The sequence below is a fragment of the Chlamydotis macqueenii genome, chromosome 4 (genome assembly GCF_036417535.1).
Source record: "Chlamydotis macqueenii isolate bChlMac1 chromosome 4, bChlMac1.mat, whole genome shotgun sequence".
In the NCBI taxonomy this organism is placed as follows: Eukaryota; Metazoa; Chordata; class Aves; order Otidiformes; family Otididae; genus Chlamydotis; species Chlamydotis macqueenii.
The window spans coordinates 21,914,583-21,936,310 of NC_141559.1; the positions used below are offsets into that span (position 1 = coordinate 21,914,583).

General features: G+C 42.4%; 1 protein-coding gene across 1 annotated transcript in view; it reads left to right on the forward strand.

Moving 5' to 3' along the window:
- ADGRL3 (adhesion G protein-coupled receptor L3) overlaps positions 1–21,728 on the forward strand; it is a 553,885-nt gene that overhangs the window by 452,391 nt on the left and 79,766 nt on the right. Inside the window, exons 10-11 of the mRNA XM_086746193.1 lie at positions 5,396–5,581; positions 9,288–9,326. Of these exons, the coding sequence (XP_086602319.1) occupies positions 5,396–5,581; positions 9,288–9,326 (225 nt within the window). The remainder of the gene's footprint in view (positions 1–5,395; positions 5,582–9,287; positions 9,327–21,728) is intronic.

Genomic DNA, 21,728 nt, shown 5'->3' on the forward strand with positions numbered 1-21,728 from the left:
TCATGAATGTATGAAAAGCCTCAAACTGTAGATCTAAAGCACATGCCACTCATGTTCATATTGTCCTCCTGAACAGCCTAGATGATATAGTCACAAAGAGCAGATAAACCTTAGGGTTCACAGTACCTTCATTAGCTCTTGTAGATCTGCTTGGGCGTGTCTGGCAGAGGGAGTGGGGTTTTGTGGAGGACATCACCACATCATCATGTCCAGGTCCGAGGGTGAAGTTGCAGTCCTGATGATACCACAATGAAATCCTCTGTCCAGGTTGCTTTTGACAGTCTGTTTCTAGAGTGCCATCATGTCCTGGAGGGAGCAGTATGGTTGCAGTCCACTACAGTTGGTGGATTATTAAAAGGACGTTAAATGCTGTACTGTAGCGAGAGCAGCAATCCAACTCTCTATTGGATAACCAGTGTTTGAAACTAGTTAGTTATATCCTTAGGTGTCATCTGATAAATGAAAAAGTAAAGTTCAGTGGAGTGAGGTGCTCCTCTTCTGTAAAAAAATGAGAATGATAGGTATGCTCTGACTCTTTTCTATGAATGCACACATGTATAATGAAACCTCTAGAAGGGAAACAAAATGGCCATGAAGGCTTTGCAGTGTCAAAAGTTAGCCGCAGCTGCTGTTTCAGCCTTGTTACCTGACTGCCAGCAGCTGATGGTGCGTGATGAAACCTGTCAGATGTTTGTCCCTGGAGAAAATAGAATTGACTCCATGGCCTTTCCAGCTGACCGATCCATCTGTATGTCATTGTTTTTGAAAATCCTGATTCAGTCTTTCATACCATATTTTTCTTTGTATGTTAGTCAGCTTCAGGCTGCAGGAAAATATTTTTGCCTTTGTGACCACTGATGTTTCAGCATATTTGCTCTCTATCCAGCATCTTCCTTATTTCTTCTGAATTTTCTTCCCTAAATACTTCTTTTCTGCAATTTCTTTCATTTTTATTCTCCTATCCTCTTCTGCAGTCCATTAGCTCTGAGAAAGGTAGGGCTGAAATAGCGAGCAATGATGCAGGAGGGTCATTGTTTGTCTCCAAAGCTCTCTGCTTCTGTTCCTTGACATATATGAAACAGGCAGGAATATATGCCCTCTCCAATAACTATTATTTCACAGTCTTTTCAGTCATAAGAAGATGCACGATAGTGGTACAAATTTGGAACATATTACAGTATTACACAGCATGATTTCAGGTATGCCAACGCTCATTTGTAAATCTGGCCTCAATCTTACTAGTATGCTCAAATGGAAGAGGGAAGCAATTTTTTGACAGAGCTAGAAAACTGGGGTTTGGGTTGGCATTTTTGGCAGGAAACATTTTTTCTCTCCTTCAAATTAGCGTTCCAAGACTAGATTTCATCAATTTGTAAAAAGCAGGAAAAAAAAAGTCACTCAAAACAACTAGAAACCCAGTTTGGTTTTTAGAGAATGATTTCTTTTATCTCAGAATTCTTTTTTGTTTTTAAATTTAATTTTTTCATAATCAAGATATAAAATTGAAAAATATTAGTCTCAAATCAGAGAAAGATGTATTATTTTTAATTCCCTTTATTATTTTTGAGCCTCTTGGTAGAAAGTTCAGTTACATGCACATTTTTTCCCTACTTCTTACTTGCCTCTCAATGACAGCCTGACCCTTGAAGAACCTCCAAGGATTCCTATGTTCCTGTGTTCCTATGTGACTATGTCAGTGTTTGGGTTAAAGAGTATTACATATTTTGAAAGCAATACCTCGAGAAGAGGTCATCTTCCATGCAGCGATAATGAAGAGGAAGATCTGGAGAGCCGCATTATAGAAGGGAAGTAAGTTAGTAATGCGTCCTCTTGGGCAGTGGTGAGCTTTGCTGAGCATTACATCAAATTAACCAAAAAAGGGGCTCAGTCTTGTTGTTATAAGAGACCAGATATGTATCTTAGGCTTGGAATATTCAGCCAGCATTGGAACTGATAACAGAAGTTGGGTTTGATGCAACTGCATAGCAGACATTTCAATTTCAGTGAAAAATGCTCAAAAGAGTTGGGGAAATTAGCATTAATATGTGTCATACTACCATCATTTTGGATACCTCTCACATTATACGCACATTAGGCAGGATGGAATGAGTGTCTCAGCACTGTTGTAGTGACTTGTAGCTGCATTTTCTGCATGACAATGAATAGATTTGGAAATGAGTGTCAGTGGTGGGAAATAGCTTCATCACCTATCAACCAGACACGTTGTCCCAAGGGAATGGCACATCTCTGTTTTCAGGAAACTTGGGTGCCTGAAATCAGTTTGGGTAAATACTTCTACGTCCCAGGAGTTCACAGATTTTGAGCTTTAACGTGCCTTTTCTCAGGCATTGCTTCCATTGTTGCCTATTTTGGGGTGTTTATTTGGTGTCACTAGAATTTCTCAGATTTGCAGTTTTTAGGATCAGTACAAGATAAAAGGAAAAGGGTTTATTAGTGACCAGCCCACACCACTTTTGCAGATAGGTGGGAACAATGAATGACAACCAGCAGCTGTATGCAACAAGAGGCTTATTACAGGGAAAGAAAACTCTTGGGTTTGGCTTTGTAGCAGATGAGCAATTCGCTCTGAGTATGCCAGTTTGCATAGGTATGTGGTCCAAGAGAAAATGTACACATCAAATATTGGGTAGGAGGGGTTTTTTTAATGTATCTGTAAAAAACTTGCATTCCTGCAGTTTTCTGCAAGGCTTACAGAAATACTATGTGTCATGATACATGCCAAGCTTCAGGGATGAACTGCGGGAAAATGTTGAAATTGATTTCTTTATGTAAAGAGATCTGATGCAGTAATTCTTTAAAGTTCTGGTTGCAAACAGAAGAGGTCAAAATTCAGCCACTGTGCTGATACATGGCTTTCTTCAGCTGCTTAGGAGAGCAGGCAGCTGTAAGAGTATGATCTGGTTTCTATGGCATTAGCCTTGTGTTTAACAAGGAAGAAATAATTTATTTTTGAATATATGTTATTGTTGCTCAAATGTGAAGAATACCACATTATCTCTTTTATTTATCTTATATAGATCATCTTATGCTTTAATTCTCTGAAGATGAGCATATGAAAATCTTCAGTTAGATTTCGAGGAGTGTGGCCAGCAGGTCGAGGGAGGTGATTCTCCCCCTCTACTCTGCCCTGGTGAGACCCCACCTAGAGTACTGTGTCCAGTTCTGGAGCCCCCAAGACAAGAAGGACATGGACCAGTTGGAGAAGGTCCAGAGGAGGGCCACGAAGATGATAAAAGGGCTGGAGCATCTCTCTTATGAGGACAGGCTGAGAGAATTGGGGCTGTTCAGCCTGCAGAAGAGGAGGCTCCGGGGAGACCTGATAGCGGTTTTCCAGTACCTCAAGGGGGCCTACAAGAAAGATGGGGAAAGGCTGTTTAGTAGGGCCTGTTGCGATAGGATGAGAGGTAATGGTTTTAAAATAGAGGGGGGTAGATTTAGATTAGAAATTAGGAAAAAATTTTTTACAATGCGGGTTATAGAACACTGGAACAGGTTGCCCAGAAAGGTGGTGGAGGCACCATCTCTGGAAACGTTCAAGGCCAGGCTGGATGAGGCTCTGAGCAACCTGATCTAGTTGGGGCTGTCCCTGCTCCTTGCAGGGGGGTTGGACTAGATGACCTTTGAAGGTCCCTTCCAACCCTAACCATTCTATGATTCTATGATTCTATGATTCTTTAAATCAGATAGGCTGTTGCTGTCAAATTGATGGAAGTAAGTTATTCATTTATAACTGCACTAATTGATTTACAGGGAAGCAAAAGCTCAGCCTGCAATCTTTCCCTAGTATCTCACTTTTATAATAAGCACTAGAAATTGAGGGAACAAGAGACATATCTGATTTCTAACTGTTGGAAGATAAGACAATTACAAATTTCATATGAAGAACTCAGCAGAGTTGATCATTGAGCCCAACAGAGAAGTGGGGGCTTCATTTAAATGTCATCCTGTGTCATTTCTCCTTATCCCTGGTGTATTTCCCATAGATGTGCATTCCAGATCACAGGGTGGTATAATGAAAAAAAGACCAGCAACTTGCAATAGTATTTTCATAGTAGGCTGCTTGTAGAAAGATGATGGGACCAGCTGCCCTGTCCCCAGTCCCCATGGCATAGAATAGGAAAGAGGCACCAGGTAGGGAGAGCAAAACAGAGCAAGAAAGGGGGAAAAGCCACAAGGGGAAAGAAAGAGTCTCCCAGATAATTGCACAGTGAATTCCGCTGCAGGTGATTTGTGAGTTTTCTGACTCAACTGGACAATAAAAGTATTTTAGTACAAGATTCAGCTAAACAACTTTATAATATCTTTATCAAAGATCTGGCTGAGGGGGTTGAGTGCTCCCTCAGTGAGTTTGCAGATGACAGCAAACTGGGCAGGAGCGTCGATCTGCTCGAGGGTAGGAAGGCTCTGCAAAGAGATCTGGACAGGCTGGACCGATCGGCCGAGGTGAACTGTATGAGGTTCAACAAGGCCAAGTGCCGAGTCCTGCACTTCAGTCACAACAACCCTATGCAACGCAGTGGGGCACTGGGACAGGCTGCCCAAGGAAGTGGTGGAGTCACCGATCCTGGAAGTGTTCAAAGAACGTGTAGACATGGTACTTCAGGACATGGTTTAGTGGACATGGTGGTGTTAGGTTGACCACTGGACTTGATGATCTTGGAGGGCTCCCGTGGGCTGCAGTCCTTCATGAACTGCTCCGGCGTGGGTCATTTCTTCCATGGGGTGCAGTCCCTCCAGAACAGCTGCCCCAGCATTGGCCCTCTATGGGCCACAGCCTCCTTTAGGCATCCTCCTGCCCATGGACCTCCATGGGCTGCAGGGGGACAGCCTGCTCCACCATGATTTCCACCACAGGCTGCAGGGGAATCTCTGCCAGGAGCACCATTACTCCTTCCCCTCCTTCTTCACTGACCTTGGCGCCTGCAGCCGTTCCTCTCACAGGAAATTCTTCACAACTGGCTCAGGCAGATGCCTCTCAGGTTCTCTTCACATATCCTCTCCACTTCTTGCAGCCAGGCTGGGTCGAGTCAGGCCCAGTCAGCTGCCCGGTGGGAGGCCAGAGGGTGAGGCCTGCAAGGCCCACAAGGCTCGCGCCTCACCCTCTCTGCCACATCTTTTTTTTTTTTTCTTTTTCCCCTTCTTAAATACGTTATCAAAGAGGCATTATCAGGGAACATTCTGCTACCAGTTGTCTTGGCCTTGGCCAGCAGCGGGTCCGCCCTAAGCCCGCCCGAGTCCCTTGGACAAAGGGGAGACACTTTCTGGGAACTTCTTACAGAAGCTGCCACCGTAGCCCCCCCTCACTAAATAAAACCAAGACAAGTAATAATGCTAACAACCAGGGACAACCTTTTCTCTGCTTTCTCAATTGCAGATGAAGTCGGGGGAGATGGCTGCCAACATTGCCCGGGAACTTGCAGAGCACACAAAAAACCATTTGTACGCTGGTGACATCACGTACTCTGTGTCCGCCATGGTCCAGTTGGTGAATTTGCTTGACGTGCAGCTCCGAAACCTGACTCCAGGTGGGAAGGACAGTGCTGCACGCAGCTTAAACAAGGTAAAAACAAAGGAATTTGGGAACAGACAGGGGGTTGAAGAAGTGTTTGACTCTCCCTGGAGAGCTATTATAAATGTTTTTCTGAACGACTGACATTTTAGGACAGTGGTTCTTTCCCAGTAGACAAGAGTGCCTGGTAGTTTTTCGTTTACAGTGTATTTTATTCTGCTGAGAAACGAAACAGTTGTAAATGCCAAGAGTACTACTGGTGCTGGGAAATGTATACCCTTAGATGTCTAGATATATGAACTCCAGGTACTTCATTGTGGTCTCAGCTCTCGTAGCTCAGTATGAGAATAACTCGAGTGATGCCACGGCAATTATTTTGGACTTGTGCCACTGTGGATGAGACCAGAATTTTGTCCAGCATTTCCAGTGCGGAATCTGTCTGTGAAATGCTATGTAATATGATCCAGAAAATCTGAATGTTTAAAGCCCAGAGAGACAGAGAGAGTCTGGGTTTTGATTTTTTCATCTTGAAACAAGATGCTGATATGAAGGTCAAATTAACACTTTTATGCATTAATATAAACAAATAAAAGCAGACAGAAACATTTATTTACACTGGAGATACATCTACCAATAGCACGTAAGATACCATCATACTTACACTTAAGATCTTCAGGATGGTTTAGTATTAGAGGGACTTTTTAATGTGACTTAGCACAGAAGCACTTACTGCATGATGACAGTGTGGTTTCTGTGTCCCCTGGTTGTGAAGAGTTATTAGCCCTTTTGTCATTTTCAGAACTAAGTGGAATTGCTATGTACTAAAGGTACTAGAAGTTGCCAGTCATAGGAAGAAATACGGGCTGTGGAGTCTGTGAGAATACGTTTAAAGTTGAGGGTTTCCTTGGTCTAAGGCCCTCTTCATCACTGAATCTCATGTAAATACAAGGGATAGGACTTACGTGTGATTCAGACGGTGAATTGTTTGGGCCTTGTTATCAGAACTGAAGCAGCTGAACCCCACAGCTATGAGCACATGGTTATATTGGCCACCTAGTTGAAATAAGGCACAGAATTTTGTTCTCAGCTATGTAGCTAACTCTGACAGCCCTGGCATCCACGTAAGTGAGAACAGAACTTGGTCCCAAGGTTACATGGGGAATAAATAGTCCCAACTAAGCCTGAAATCTCTTGTATGTCTTCTGAAGAGAAATACTTTTCAGAGAAGTAACATTGTCTTTTTTTCTTGTAAGTTATTATTGTAGACTTACACTGTTTTAAATGCAAAGGGCTTCTGGGTTGTTTAAGATTAAAGTCGCATGGGAACTGAAGTCCTGCATCTCATGAGCTTTGCATGTGCTGTGAATTTGTTTTATCCTGATACTTTTAATTAGTTCTGCTTCCAGCTATTGTATAACAATGTAGGTAATAATTGTATTAACTCTTACATCAGCATAACATTATTTGTTATAATCTTACCATGATTCTTTGCTTGAAATGATGGTGTCTGACAATATCAGGTAAAACTAGAAATTAATGTCACCTACTAACGGGTTTCATGGTTGTAATCTGCTTGCTGTTCTAAATATGCCATAGCCACACCCAACATTTTGTCCTTTTGGCTTTGCAAGACGTATTTTTCATCTTTTTATATAACCCACCTTCTGATCTTTGTTTCAATTATATGAAATGGGGTAGTATCACAGGGGCAGGTATGAGTTACGTAAGGGAAGGGATGACTGGGCAAAGTACAGCTCCTCAGCTCAGCTGTCACTACTGGGGTCCCCCTTGCAGGTTTTCCCCCTCTGCCATCAGCTTCGCACAAGCAGCTCATACAAATCAATTACACTCTGCATTAAAATTCTGGACCACGTGGAGTCCTGCAAAACAGCGATGCGAGTCAGTGATCCAAATGACAGGCTCGGTAATTTATTTGCTCTCATTCCCCACTTAATTCTTTAGAAGAGTAACTGCTCTGTGTTCATTTAGGAATGCATGAATTCGACTTGGAAGTACTATTGGGCAAACAAAAGGAAACAGAGTTACTGCTCCATTTTCCCCTTCACTGATCAAGAGTGTTTAAAAAAAAAAAGGAAAAAAAAAGTCATTTGCAAAGAGTTTTGTTTAGTGCTGTTTAGTCAGAAAGAATAAGTAAAGTAAGCACTAGCCATTAAATATTTTTTTAATCGTTAAAGGAAATGTGCTGGGGATCTGGAAATAATCACCTGTGCTGTTTTGTACTGGGTTTTGGTTGTTTGTTTGTTTTTGTTTTGTTTTGTTTTTTACAAGCTGATGTACAGCGAATTGAAATAAACCGGCATAATCTGAATTTTTAAAAGTTATCATTTTTCAGGAGCCACTTTCCTGCCACTAAAAGCTTTGTGTTTTCCACTGGATCAGGCTTAATTAAGGTAGTAATTGTTCTATTGCATACTGGCAAGACCCCTGAGTGGATTGCTCTGTAATTTTCAGCAAGACTTTCTTTGATCTCTGTTTGTTTCTGTAAAGTCTTCTACTGGCCAAGTTTGCTCAGAGGAAGATCTCTGCTGTAACAAATTGACGAATTAGAAATTGAAATTAAGCATTGTGTGATACCTGGGTGGATTTTATTTATTTCAGAGCCTCAAAGCTCTTGGGGACAAATTCGACTCTTAACTGTACTAATGGGATTGCACTGCTATGAGTTGAGAGCACAAGTTACCCTGAATCGCTGTTGATGTGCAATTTCCAAAACAGGCACATCAGTACATGAGCAGCCTGATTTTATGAGGTTTAGTTGCACCAATGCAGAGCTCACCAGTTCTAGCTCACTGCTGCAGACTGCCTGCAAAGTCCTAGGGAGATAAATAAGTGTCTGTTTGAATTTTGTAATACCCTAAAATGCAGTTATCAGGCAGGAGGTGTGCAAGTGCATATCAAAGTGCAGTCCTAAACGTGGCTTCTATGGAAAAGGTGAGATTCTTTGTGGAAAAGCTATTCAGCATATAAAGCATTTATGCCCAGGAATTACAAAGGAAAGCACAAGTCGGTATGAGAGGACTGGAAAGTGCATTCCTGGAGAAGCAGTTTAATCCAAAGGGGAGAGAATGACCTCAACTGGAAACTGATTCCTGTTTCATTGTTACGTCTTCTTCAGTGCAATGTGTTACCACACTCGACACGTGCCTGAGTGGGCTTTAAGCAAGCTCACAGCAGTGATGCTGGAGTGCTGTGGGTTTTGCCTTGAACCAGAGACCTGGGCAGGTGTATCAGAATGGGTCCATCCAGGTCCCTCCTGTATCAGGGTGCAGAATTGGTCCTGCTCATCTAAAGCTTGGTTATCTCACTGTGCCATCAATGCTATCTGACTGCAGAGCCCACGCTCCTGTTATGTAAACCATCAGTCCCATCCTTTCCAGCCTTGTTTGACATGGAAATGTCATGTGTGATCTCCAAGCTGTAAGGAAAACATCATCTCTTGAGCATCTCTACTTGATTTCAATGTCTCTTACCATCTAACAGCTGCTCTTGCAAAGTTACCAGTCTGTGCTTTACTTCACTCAAAAAGGACTAACCTGTATTCCTGGAACCAGTTCTTCCAGCGTTCCACTGCTACGTAATTTGCATGCTTCCTTTTGGTTTGGTTGGTTTTCAGGAGCAGTTTAAGACAGAAATGAGATTTTTTTCATAGGCGTTTTCTTCAAATTTTTTTTCCCTTGTTCTGTCACTAACTTGTTTTTTCTATTCCGTCTTTAATCTGCTGTCTTTATGGACTCAGCTTCAGAAAAGGGAGCGCTCTTGCAGGGCCTATGTCCAGGTATTTCTTGTGTTTTTCATACACGTGTCTGGTTGATTGACTGAATGACTGTGAATTTGGTCTTGTCTCTGTGAATAATCTGATTATTACCATCTTTGTGGCAGCAAGTTCTAAGGTTAAGGTTACAGGATAATAGTTTCATTCTTTATCTCCCCTCACTTGCCCAGTTGCTCTCAGACTTGACAAAAATTTGGGGCAAAATCTCTGAACCAGAAAGTGGGAAAAACCACAGGGGAGATCTGACAAGACTCATCTGGCCATCAGAATAAGTAGGACAGTATGGATGTGTGCAAGTAAAGGATGCAAAACTCCTGCACACAGAGGTGACTCCAAACTAGCTAATTTTTGCTTACAGCACGTCACTCATATAATTGTGACCTGCATTTCTTTTGTTTTCTTTCTTCCCCTCTTAACACTTGCAAATTTAGAAACAATTTGAAATGGCAACACCCAGCATGAGGGAGGAGGTAGGATCATAATGAAATGCAGAGTGTCCTCTCAGAATGATGGAAGAAGGACGAGAGTGCTGCAAACTAAATAGAATAGGAACATAACGTCCCATAAGATTCACTCATGTGTGGCCCAACTTTTGTACGCTTTCATTGTGTTTTATGTGAACAAAGTCCCAGCATTTTGGAGAGACCTGCATGTAGACTTTTCAAGATGGGAGCCTCAAATTATGTTATTTATCCTGTCACCTTGCCTCATAGCATTTGCTGCAGTGACTTTTATATAAACCTGCTGTATACTCTGGGTAAGTTAATGCTGCTTTAAGAAATATGAACATTTTACCTTCTAATTTCTGTCTTGTGTATATGAACATTGATGTTGTACTTATGGGTGATTGATTGTTATTTATGTGTAACATGCAGAGGTGTAAAAATGAACCCCATGTTTCTGGAGGAAGCTGTCTGTACCTGAATTTTCCTGCAAAATTCAACTTCCTGCAGTCAATACTGACTTTATTTTGTGAGTGCATATTTTATTTAGTGTGTGGGATTAGATGGTTTATATTTCTAGGACATGAAAAATAAACCAGTACCCCTCTATGTTGGTATGCTGTCTGTCTTCCCTTTGGATATTGTAATGACAGGAAATCACCTTTTTCCTTCCATATAGATTAATGGATAAAGATGTCTTATGGAGTTAGACGTCTCTTGTCTGGAGTGACTTCACTTGAGATTCCAGGGAAAGTAACTAGCATTTGAAGGAATTTAGGAGAGTTTACAGTGCAACACTCACTCCAAGGCTAGCTATCTTGTCTACTGATACCACTGGAAATATTGTGAGGCTGATTTGACCATTTTGACCCCAACACAGTGCTGTTGGGGACCTTGGGTGCTCGCTGACCCATAGTTGTCCTTTCCGCTACCTGCATAGACGTACTCTACAGAGTCGATACATGCTCCTGCTCTTTTTGTCTTCTTTCAGACCATAGTGAATGGTGAGTTTAATATACTCTACAAAAAGCTTGACATTGATAGAATAAAGCCTGAATATTCTGTGCAAACTTCAGCTTACCCTTAATTTCAAGGTCTTCTTCCCTTTCTCTTGGAAAAGCTGCTTGTGTGTTTAAACATTAATCATATGCCTACCTCTTTAGTATACAAAAAATGATGAAAGCTCATTGACTGAGCTGTATTATATGGAGGTAAAGTAATATATCTGGACATAGTTTCATACACTATGTTTCCATTTGGAAAATCATGTAGCTAAAGTCATCAAAAAATCTTGTGAGGGAGAGTTTGTCTGTAATAGTAGTTAAAGGCAGCTTCACAGGCTGCTTATCCTTTACTGGGCAATGAAATATCTGGGTTGGTTAAGGGAATTTATCAGAGATTTTTTCAACAAATCTTAAATGGTGAAATCCTGGATTTTGTGAAGTTAATAGGACATGGGAATTCACTGGGAAATATGCCACTGATGGCAGAGAAAGAGTTTTCAACCTTGCTGACGTGATCTCCTTGTGCTGATCCCATTTTTGTGAAGAGCATCCATGGCTGAATTCAGCTCACAGGGCTCAAAGTGTACGTTCAGTCCTGTGCTCCCTAGGCAAAGGAAAGTGTGGTACAAAGTTTATGTGAGAGATGTCCAGCAATTTTAAATGTCAAAAGTGCAATTGAGAAAAGGTAGCTTTTGGGGAGGAGGAGAGTGACTTGAGAAGATAATAATTGGTAAAATCAGTCTTACTGTTTTCTGTGGGCTGACAAATTTAAGTAGTCATGACAGAGCCACTGTAGCAATTGGAGTGTAAAGACCTCTTGAGCCCAGAAAAAATGAATATAAATAAATACATAAAACAGATCTGGAAATTTTGCGACTTATTAAAATATGAGACTAGGAATGCCATATCAAAATATCATCTCATGTCTCTGGGTAACTTTGTAATTAAAACAAAAATTGATTTAATTTGTGCAGTGTCACAATATTTGTTGAGTTACAAGCTCAGGGATTTTATTTACTGCAGACAGACATTTCAGATGCTGCTACTTTAGTTGCAACTTGATCTTTTTTGTCTCAAAGATCCAACAAGAACCAACTCAACAGGTGACACGATAAGTACATATTAATATACGTAATGACTGGACAATTTTGGGAGATTTTTCAGTCATGGTGATATTTAAGAAACTACCACATGGTCTTTAATTTGTGATACTGAGAGTCCGCTGAGACTGAGCTGGCCAAGGTTAATATCCAAGATGGGCGGAATGAGTGGCCTCAGAAAGGTGCTTTGTTAGCTAAGGAGAGCTTGGACTTGATGCATAGCTTTTTGGAGAGCAGAGATCTGCATCTCTCATGCCCACCTTTCCGCAGTGTACTGTTCTTGCACTCTATTTTGGGAAGGGGATGAAAAAGTAATCATGTGCGAGAATGAGTCACAATGGATGTTGCATTTGATTAGCATAGCTTCATTTGGTGACTGGTATGTGGCATAAGCTGGTATGAATTTTCTGTAATCTTTTTCAGAATTGATATTTGTTCACTTTCCAAAGGTATTTTTTCCTTAAACTGAAGCACTGGAGTTGTAGAAAACACAAAATATTTGTCTTTTGGGGACTGTGAAACTGGGTTTGATGTTACATGTTTCTTCCATGCCTTTCAGCAAGTGGCATGTGCTCAGTGTTTCTCAGCTCCCCAGCTTAAAATCCCATGGGTACAATTCCCCTGGCTTCTGGGAACAGAGGTGGGATAGTAAAGAAAAAGAAAGGGCTGAGTACTCAGATATTGCAATAAGTGAGGCCATATTAACACAGAAAACTTAAATATGGGGAAAAAACCAGAATTTTGCTGTAAAATTTAGTAGCCTGAAACACAAGCTTTAATAAAGGCTCATACCATGTCTAGGTGTATAGAGTCTTTTTACCACATACGTGCAGCTGATTGCAAAATCTGAGCTCACCTCCATGTTTTGCTTGGATATTTAAGTTTTCTGTGTTAATATGGCCTCACTTATTGGCGGAGCACTTATTGAGTTGTCCTCCTGGACCTCCTGGACTCTAGGGTATCATGAGGCCAATAAATTTCCCTGTACTGCCAGCCAGCAGCCTCTTCCCATGTGAAACTGCATGCTGTGTCTGGGATGCAGATCTCAGAAGACAAAAACTTCACAGGGTTCCCATTCTTTTTGGATTTTTTATTTTTTAAAGCCAGTCTTGATGGCTTCAAAGCTGGAGGGTGGTGAATACAATAGATAGCCTGAGTGGCAGCTTTGTGGGAAGGGTGGAAGGAGGCAACAGAGCATTTCTTTTGCAGCATTTTCCTGGTCTACTGGTATTTGCTGCTCTGGTTCTTACCATCCTCCGGGCTGTCCTGTAAATCACCTTGCCCTGTTTTGTAATTCTGGGCTTGTCTGTACAGCAGATGGCAGAGATTATGGAGGTACCACCACAAGAGCTTCTGGGTGCTGGGTGCAGGTGTCATTGGAGCCATCAATGAAGCCAGTGCTGAGTTGCTGGCAGGTTCCAGGTAGCAGGCAGTGGTGCGTGGTTGCAGTCAGAGTTGTCCTCCTGGACCTCCTGGAATTTTTCTGAATGCTCCACACATGTAACGAGGGCTGTTTGAATTGCTATACTAAGCAAAAAATGAAAGGCTTTCCTCAGACTATTCAAGGCATTAAGTTTAGAGCTGAGTAGAAGATTTTTTTTTTTCTTTGCTAACATAGTAGCTCTCAGCAGATAAAAGGTGCATCTGGGATTTAGCCAATACTATTTAAAGTGTATTAACTCTGTTTGTCACTCTTCTCTCTGCTTGCATGGCTGGTCCCAACTTCTGTGAAGACTAAATGAAAGAAACCTGTAGCTCTGAGATGGAGCGTAAATTGAATTATGCTGCATTTACTTGTGTTCTTGTGCCTGTGACAAGAAAGACTCTAACCTCCATTTATATAGAAACAGGCAAATTAATGAGGATTTTCGAGTTCCTTGTTTGGTCACTTAATTGGCTGTATGACAAAGAGCTCTGCAGTGCGTGTCAAACAACTTTCAGAGTCCTCTAATGATTTGCACATTGCTCAATTCCTGATGCTATTCTGCACAGCCTGTCAGGCAAGGTATCGTTGTTAAAGTGGCTGGAATAAATTGGCTAGCAGTGTGCATACAATGTCGTGTATTAACTATAGCTACAGGGAGTACTTTTAGCAGCTTTTTCAAGAGATCGAGATGTTTACCCATCAGCATCAAAGTGCCCCAAACTTTCATTTAATATAATTAAAAGGACATCTGAAAGAAGCATGACTAACAGCAGGGTTCTGTGGTTTGGTAGCCCTTTGTTAAAACTCTGTGAACTTAATATACTTCACAGCTTGAGAAAGCTCTACTTGTGTCAGCAAGAGCGAAACTAGAAATCCCCACCCTGTGTGTTTCTGCCACGGTGAGCCCGTTGTTAGGGGAGAGGAAGATCAAAGCGGCAGCCTCGGGTTTTTCACCGGACTCCAAAATTCTTCGCATAAATATTAAAAAGAAAGGTGACTGCATATTCCTCTACCTACAACTGAGCTACACTTATGGTTATGTGCCCATATGTGAGATAGCAAAACTGATTAAAAACTCTAGCATTTTCTGTCTTGCTCTGTACGTACACTCTGCTTTAGGCTGAGTCAGTCCTGGAGTCTGGTGGCACTAGTAAAAAGTCTCAGTATAAATTGCCATAAAGGTCAATGGGACATGTCCCTTTGATTTGAACCACTGGGGGAAAGGAAGAGTCTTACGGACTCCCGAGGAGGTGCCTAGAAGGCTATGGATATTCTGTCAAAGAGGCATTTCTTGTTTGCAAGCCATTTTCCTTTCTTGCTACAGCTTTGGTCACTTCCCCAGTGTAATTACTCTAGTGGTTGCTTGTGTAGTCTCAAATCCTGAACAGTAGGGCAGCAAATACAGATGATTCATAAACGCAGTTCTCTGCTTATTCTGCAGGGAAGATCTCATTAAATAGATCATATGTTATTTCCTTCTTCCCAGTCTATTCCTTTCATTTCAGTCCTACAGATGCCTTCTGACCTTAAAATATTCTTCCTCGTATACTAAGCAAAGCAAAACCATAACCTGTAATTTGTAACTTTGTTCTATTTCTCAGATCTCCTTTTTTGTGTGTGTGTGCGCCTGTTAAGAGATTATTGGTATTTCAAGGCCAAGATTGCAAACCTTGCCTGCCCAGTGCAAGACCATTAATTCCATAGTTAAACATTTTGTAGATGGCCTAATTTTAATAAAGGTCAGCGCATTTCTTCTCACTGCAGTGAGTTCTCAGTGCTGCTGAAATTCAGGCAATTTCTGAGTCAGTACAGTTCCTTTATCCACAACATAAACATTTGCTGTAGAGTTGAAAAGAGAAGGTTACATGCTCTTTCTTGAGACCCTTTGCTCTCAGTCGATGGAGTAATTTTAGAAATTCCTCTGCAAGACCAGGCGAAGATCTCTTGCTTTTGCCGTGAGTAGCAGGTTTTGGCTGAGTTCACCAAAACTAATACTATCAGTTGCCAATCACCACTCTGGTACTAGATGCTGGCTAGTGCTTCTGGTTTAGTTTTGAAGGCAGAAGTGGAGATTAGCAGTAGATATTTGTCGTAGTTCAGCCCCGATCAGGACCAGACCACGCAGCCTCCCTCTCACTCCCCCCACCCTCCGAGAGAACAGGGAGAGAAAATATAAGAAAAACGGCTCAAGGTTTGAGACAAGGACAGGGAGAAATCCTTAAAGTTACCGTCATGGGCAAAACAGACTCGACTTGGGGAAAACTATTCATTTATTACTACAAACAGCAGGATAATGAGACAGAGAACAAGATAACCTCCCTCCACCCCTCCCTCTTCCCAAGCTTAACATTATCTCTACCACCTTCCCCCCCCGAGCAGCACAGGGGGGAAGAGGGAATGGGGGTTGTGGTCAGTTCATCACATGTTGTTTCACACCGCTGCTTCATGGTTGGGGGAAGAACTCCTCGCATTCCTCCCCTGCTCCGTTGTGGGGTCCCACCCCTACGCCACAGTCCTTCGTGGAACTGCTCTGGCATGGGTCATCTCTTCCATGGGTGCAGTCCCTCTAGAACAGCTGTCCCAGCGGGCCCTCCACGGGCCACAGCCTCCTTCAGGCATCCACCTCCCCCGGTACGGGGTCCTTCATGGGCTCCAAGTGGATTTCTGCTCCTCCGTGGACCTCCATGGGCTGCAGGGGGACAACCTGCTCCACCATGGTCGTCACCACAGGCTGCAGGGGAATCTTGGCCAGGAGCCGCATTAGTCCTCCCCCTCCTTCTGAACTGACCTTGGCGTCTGCAGCCATTCCTCACAACAGGCTGGTAGATGTCTCTCAGGATCTTTTTTTTACATCTTATTCACTTCTCATCTCCTCTCCACTTCTTGCAGCTGGGCTGGACCGAGTCGGGCCCAGTCAGCTGCCTGGCAAGAGGCCAGAGGGTGAGGCCTGCAAGGCCCATGAGGCCTGCGCCTCCCCCTCTGCGCCTCTGCCCCCACTCAGCTTCTTCACATCTTCTCTCCTCTCTCTTTTTTTTTCTGTTTTCCCCTTCTTAAATACGTTATCGCAGAGGCGTTATCACGGAACATTCTGCTACCAATCGGCTCGGCCTTGGCCAGCAGCAGGTCCGCCCTAGGCCTGGCCGAGTCCCCTGAACAAAGGGGAGCGACTTCTAGCAGTTTCCTACAGAAGCTACCACCTTAGGCTCCCCCTCACTAACAAAACCACGACAATATTCTAATGATTTATTTATTTTTAAGCATTTGTTGCAGTTCAGCTAGTTTCAATCTAAATATGTGTTTGTCCATTTAATTGAATATAATTGGTTTGTGATGACCTTATTGCTTTGTAAAAATAAAAAATAATAAAAAAGCTTTAGACAGCAGCTGGGCTTCCCTTTAAGAAACTGTCTCCAGTGTGCTTACTTATGCTTTGACCAGAGACAAATTTTAATTTGGAATTACAAGAATAAATGACAAGGCAAAAAATGATACAAGGGTGAAGAGCCTTGTCAGAGAGATTTGAAGGCACTTCTCAGCTGAGAAGTAGGATTTAATACCATCATTTAGCCAAAATGAAATTTTCCTTGTTTAGGAAGATGAAGAAATGACATATGCATCTATTTTTGACCTTAAGTCTCATAGAGCAGATGACTGTTCCAGTTTGATTGGTGACCCCTGTGTAGTGTGATCGGAGTGCTATTCATTTGCCATTCTAAAAAGACACATAATTTCCTGAACTGGTCCCTTTCAATGTAATAACGTTGCCAGACGCAGCTCCTTGCATGCCCAGATCCATGCTTTCGTGCTGGTTCTCTTCTCCTAAGGGCCCATTCTGGCTGCAGCAGGTAATTCAGAGTTAATGAGAGTTTCTGTTGTACTGCTGCCCTGGTGAGACCCCACCTGGAGTACTGTGTCCAGTTCTGGAGCCCCCAGCACAAGAAGGACATGGACCAGTTGGAGAAGGTCCAGAGGAGGGCCACGAAGATGATAAAAGGGCTGGAGCACCTCTCTTATAAGGACAGGCTGAGAGAGTTGGGGCTGTTCAGCCTGCAGAAGAGGAGGCTCCGGGGAGACCTGATAGCGGTCTTCCAGTACCTCAAGGGGGCCTACAAGAAAGATGGGGAAAGGCTGTTTAGTAGGGCCTGTTGCGATAGGACGAGAGGTAATGGTTTTAAAATAGAGGGGGGTAGATTTAGATTAGAAATTAGGAAAAAAAATTTTATGATGCGAGTTATAGAACCCTGGAACAGGTTGCCCAGAAAGGTGGTGGAGGCACCATCTCTGGAAGCGTTCAAGGCCAGGCTGGATGAGGCTCTGAGCAACCTGATCTAGTTGGGGCTGTCCCTGCTCCTTGCAGGGGGGTTGGACTAGATGACCTTTGAAGGTCCCTTCCAACCCTAACCATTCTATGATTCTATGATTATGATGCACTTGTTTTGGAGCAGTAGCTGGAGACCTCAGGCTGGACGAGAACCTTAGACTGTAAGCACGGCCTGAGGCTGTGTCTGTGTGATTGCACTCTACAGTCTTAGCGCTGCTGTTCTCGGAAAGGGTGAGTAAACCCTTCTTGATGAGGCTGTGCCAGCAAAGAAATTACATATTCATCTATTTTTGACCCTGAGTCCCATAGAGTGGATGACTGTTCCAGTTTGATTAGCGACCCCTGTGTAGTGGGATTGGAGTGCTGTTCATCTGCCATTCTAAAAAGTGCCTTTGGTACAGGGGTGGCTGAGCAAGTACTGCTTGTTCCGTGCTCCAGCTGTGATTTTAGTCTCCCAATGCAAAGCACAGCCTTGTTGCAGTAGCTCGTTCTGTCCTAGTTTTTGAAAGTGCATTACATGAAATATTCCTGTAAGATCAAGGAAGACAGTCTTAGCAGTATAAGACAGGACTTTAAAAGTTACAAAATACAGATACTTTAATTTGAGATGTTATTGCCAAAGTGGTGGTTTAATGCCCTGTGCCACTGTCCTCATTTTCCCAAAGCTGCTATAGAAGGTAAGACCTTGATGTAGGTTCCATGCAAAATAATGTATACAATGTGTTCAATATCCTCTTAAGGAGGTGCTTCTTTGTAAGAAAGGTCAAACTACATATTTGAAAATTGCTCAGCAGAAGGATTCAATTAATATTCCCTATAGAGCCTGCTGGTATTCACTTGCCACATAGCAGAATTTTCTCCAGGCATAAGCTTGTTGGGGTTTTTGTTCTTTCATCAGCTGCTCAATGAGAGGCCAAAATGGAATAATAAAGATTTAGAGAGGTCCTAACTCTAGGAGAGCTGCTGCTTTTTCTAAGGTTAGGGTTGCTCTGCTTTTTGCGTCATAGCGCAATGCAGTCTGGTCCCAACTTCGGCAATAAGATGTCTAACATCTCTTGGTGATTTCCAGTGTTAATTCCCAATTAAAGACAGATTTTGCATTACAGAATCTGCTTTTGTCAGAGCAGTGCCTTGGATTTTGGTACAGTGAGAGAGAAATAATGGATGCGGTATCAGGTTTAAACTATGTGTAACATAGCTAGATATTCTCAACAGACATTTTTAGAGAGGGAGAAGATAAAAATAAATGAACAAGCAAAATACAGTTTTACAGAATGAAGCAGTTGTCACAAAGGAAATCAGTGGGATATGTATGACTGGCCTTTTACTAAGCTATAATTACTGTAAGACTGCTAATTAGTTGCCTTTTGACAATACATCTTTTAATACCAATTTGTAAGTGTCTGAGAAGGAAGCTTTACATTTCGTTTCTGTTTTGTAACCTCAGGAGAAAATCAAGAAACCATAAGCATATGCACTTATTTGGAAAAAATCTCCCTCAGCAATTTATTAACATTTGTTTACATTGAATGTACACTCTGTGGTGCTATATAACTGCATAATGAAAAGGGACACCGTTATGTGATTTGTCTTCTATGTTTCACATGTTCTTGCTCTTCTCTTGATGTCTGCTTGTAGTGACTGCTGGGGACATGAAAGGTCCACTGACTGTCAAATTCTCTGACCTAGGATGGTTGCTCTTTAGAGGCTTGTGTTTAGGAGGTTTGACTTTGCATGTATAGGTACCCTGACATCACAGGCACCGCACAGCTGCACCTGCATATCTTGGGATAGAAAGGCAGATGGAAAGTCTTCCTTCTTGGCTCCCTTCTGCTGTGCACTTCTTCACTCATTTGATCTTAGGCTACAAACAAGCAAGCTGTGCCTCGTGAAAGCTTTCCCTTGATGTCATTTGAGTTACTTGTGTCCTTCTCCCTGAGCATGTGTGTGCTTGTACTGTCCATTCATTAAGCCACAGCAGCCATGGTATTGGTTTGGTGACATGCTGTGGGTGATGTTGAGGTGTGTTTGGGCTCCAAGTCTCACATTTTTATTTTGCATGAGGCTCACAAGGGTGCTTTAGGAATTGTTCACGTAGTTGAGCTACATTTGGAAGAGGAATCAGGCAGGGAAAGAGAAGAACACCACAACAGAGGAAGTCCTTTAGCTTGGGAAACAAGGACAAGGTCTTCAGTGAGGTAGACATGTAGCATCCTTTAATAAAGTGTTGGGTTCTTCAGGGATAGGATTAATCTCATGTGACTTTGGACACCTGAATGGTAATAACACTTGTTGTAGTTCCTTCTGCTTTCAGTGGGGAGAGAAACTAGAGAGTGTCAGTGACTTGGCTAGATGTTAAATTCTTGAAGTGCGCTGAAACTAGGTCAGAACTTTCCTAGCTCCCTCTGAAAGTCCTCACCTTTATCAGGATCACCAGGGATCTCAGGTAAAAGTTATCATGCCATCAGCTCCCAGGCACACCTATCTCATGCCTTCTTCATTTCAAAGGCTCCATCAGGGTTAACCCTCCTTCCACTGGTCACTGAGAGGCTTTCCTGGGAGGCTGGCACTGCTGCTGCGTCTATGCTGGAGCTTCATCAGACCACAAAGTCATTGGAACAGGTGCCAAACTTAAACCACGACAGCTTAGCTTAAATGGCAAAGACACAGGCAGGTCCTTGTCCCATGTGCCTGCCTTCCCACAGTTCCTGCTCCCCTGCCCAACTTTTCCCAGTTGACATCTGTGTCTCAAGAGACACTGTTGCTTTAACAGCTGTTTTATTTAATTTAAACGGCTACCTCAGCTCCTGTCCAAAATGCAAACATTTCATTTAGCACCTCATCTGCTTGGCTTCAGCCTGCAGCACTCAGCCATAATGAAGTGCTGCACTCAGAAATATAATATGGGGGACACTTGATTAATGCACTGAGACAGGGGAGTGACCCTCTGGGAAAAGCTACAGACTAAATGCATCTCCAATGAATTGCCAGTGAAGACAGTCTACCAGCTTTGTTCAGATACATGCTAAGGACCTGACCCAAACTCCTTGAAAATATTCCTGGAACTTTTGCATCAGACTCCAGGTCCAAAGTGATGTGAAGTGGCTGTTTTCAGCTTAGTCACTTCAAGAGGATGGATGCTCACCAGCGTCATGTCCTTTGAGTGGGGAGCACACATTGTGCGGAAAGTAGCACATTAGGCCGAATTGGTGGTCTCTCTCAAACTTTGCATGCACACATGCACACACATTTTTAAAAAAAAAAAGCATTAGAGTAATTTTTCTGGGGAAAAATCTTTGCAGCAAATATTTTACTGTAACACAAATATTTCAGCATCTGTTTCATATTTTGACAAATAAGCATTACCTTTCCATCCAGAGCCAGGAGCTTGATCTTCTGCAAAGACTCTTTCCACTGTTCAGATATTGATAAAAGTATCCAGGATGTTGTTTTAGCAAAGATTTAAAGACATCGTTAGTAGCTTGTGTAAGGAAGTAAGGCAGATTGTAGTCTGTGTGATAACATTGAAAGGGGAGAAACATCCTAATTTTTTGCTTCCCATGCATAAAAGATCTTTGCAAGAAAACACCACGTTGTATAGAACCTGCACAGCAAAATGGTGACGCTTTTTGGTCACTGGAAAAGAATGCTACCTCCTTTCTGCTTGTAAAGAGATAAGCTACCAAAGTAAAATACAGAATTTTGTTAAGAGCTACAGAGATCAGACTTCTAGATTTTAAGCCACTGAAAAAAACCCCACACTTAAATGCTGTAGATTTTTAGTATTTCTTCTTGACTGTTAAAGTCAAGCAGCTTTTTGTATGCACACACTAAATATGTTAAGATGATTTTTAGACTGTTTAGGAAAATCAGTTTAGTAATCAGTTTAAGAAATTGATTTATGGTTAATAAGTTCCACTTAACAGCAAATGAGAAGGAGATTCCAGTCCTGGACTGTAAAGACTTGACAGCAAAAAAGATTTTTGCAGCAGCACTAGAGGATGAGATTTTGGTTTGCTTCAGTGATTGAAACATGGGTTACTCCATACTTTGGAACACAAAGCTGGGAGGCTTATGAGAAATGTTGTGTATTAATCAAGGGACCAGGGCA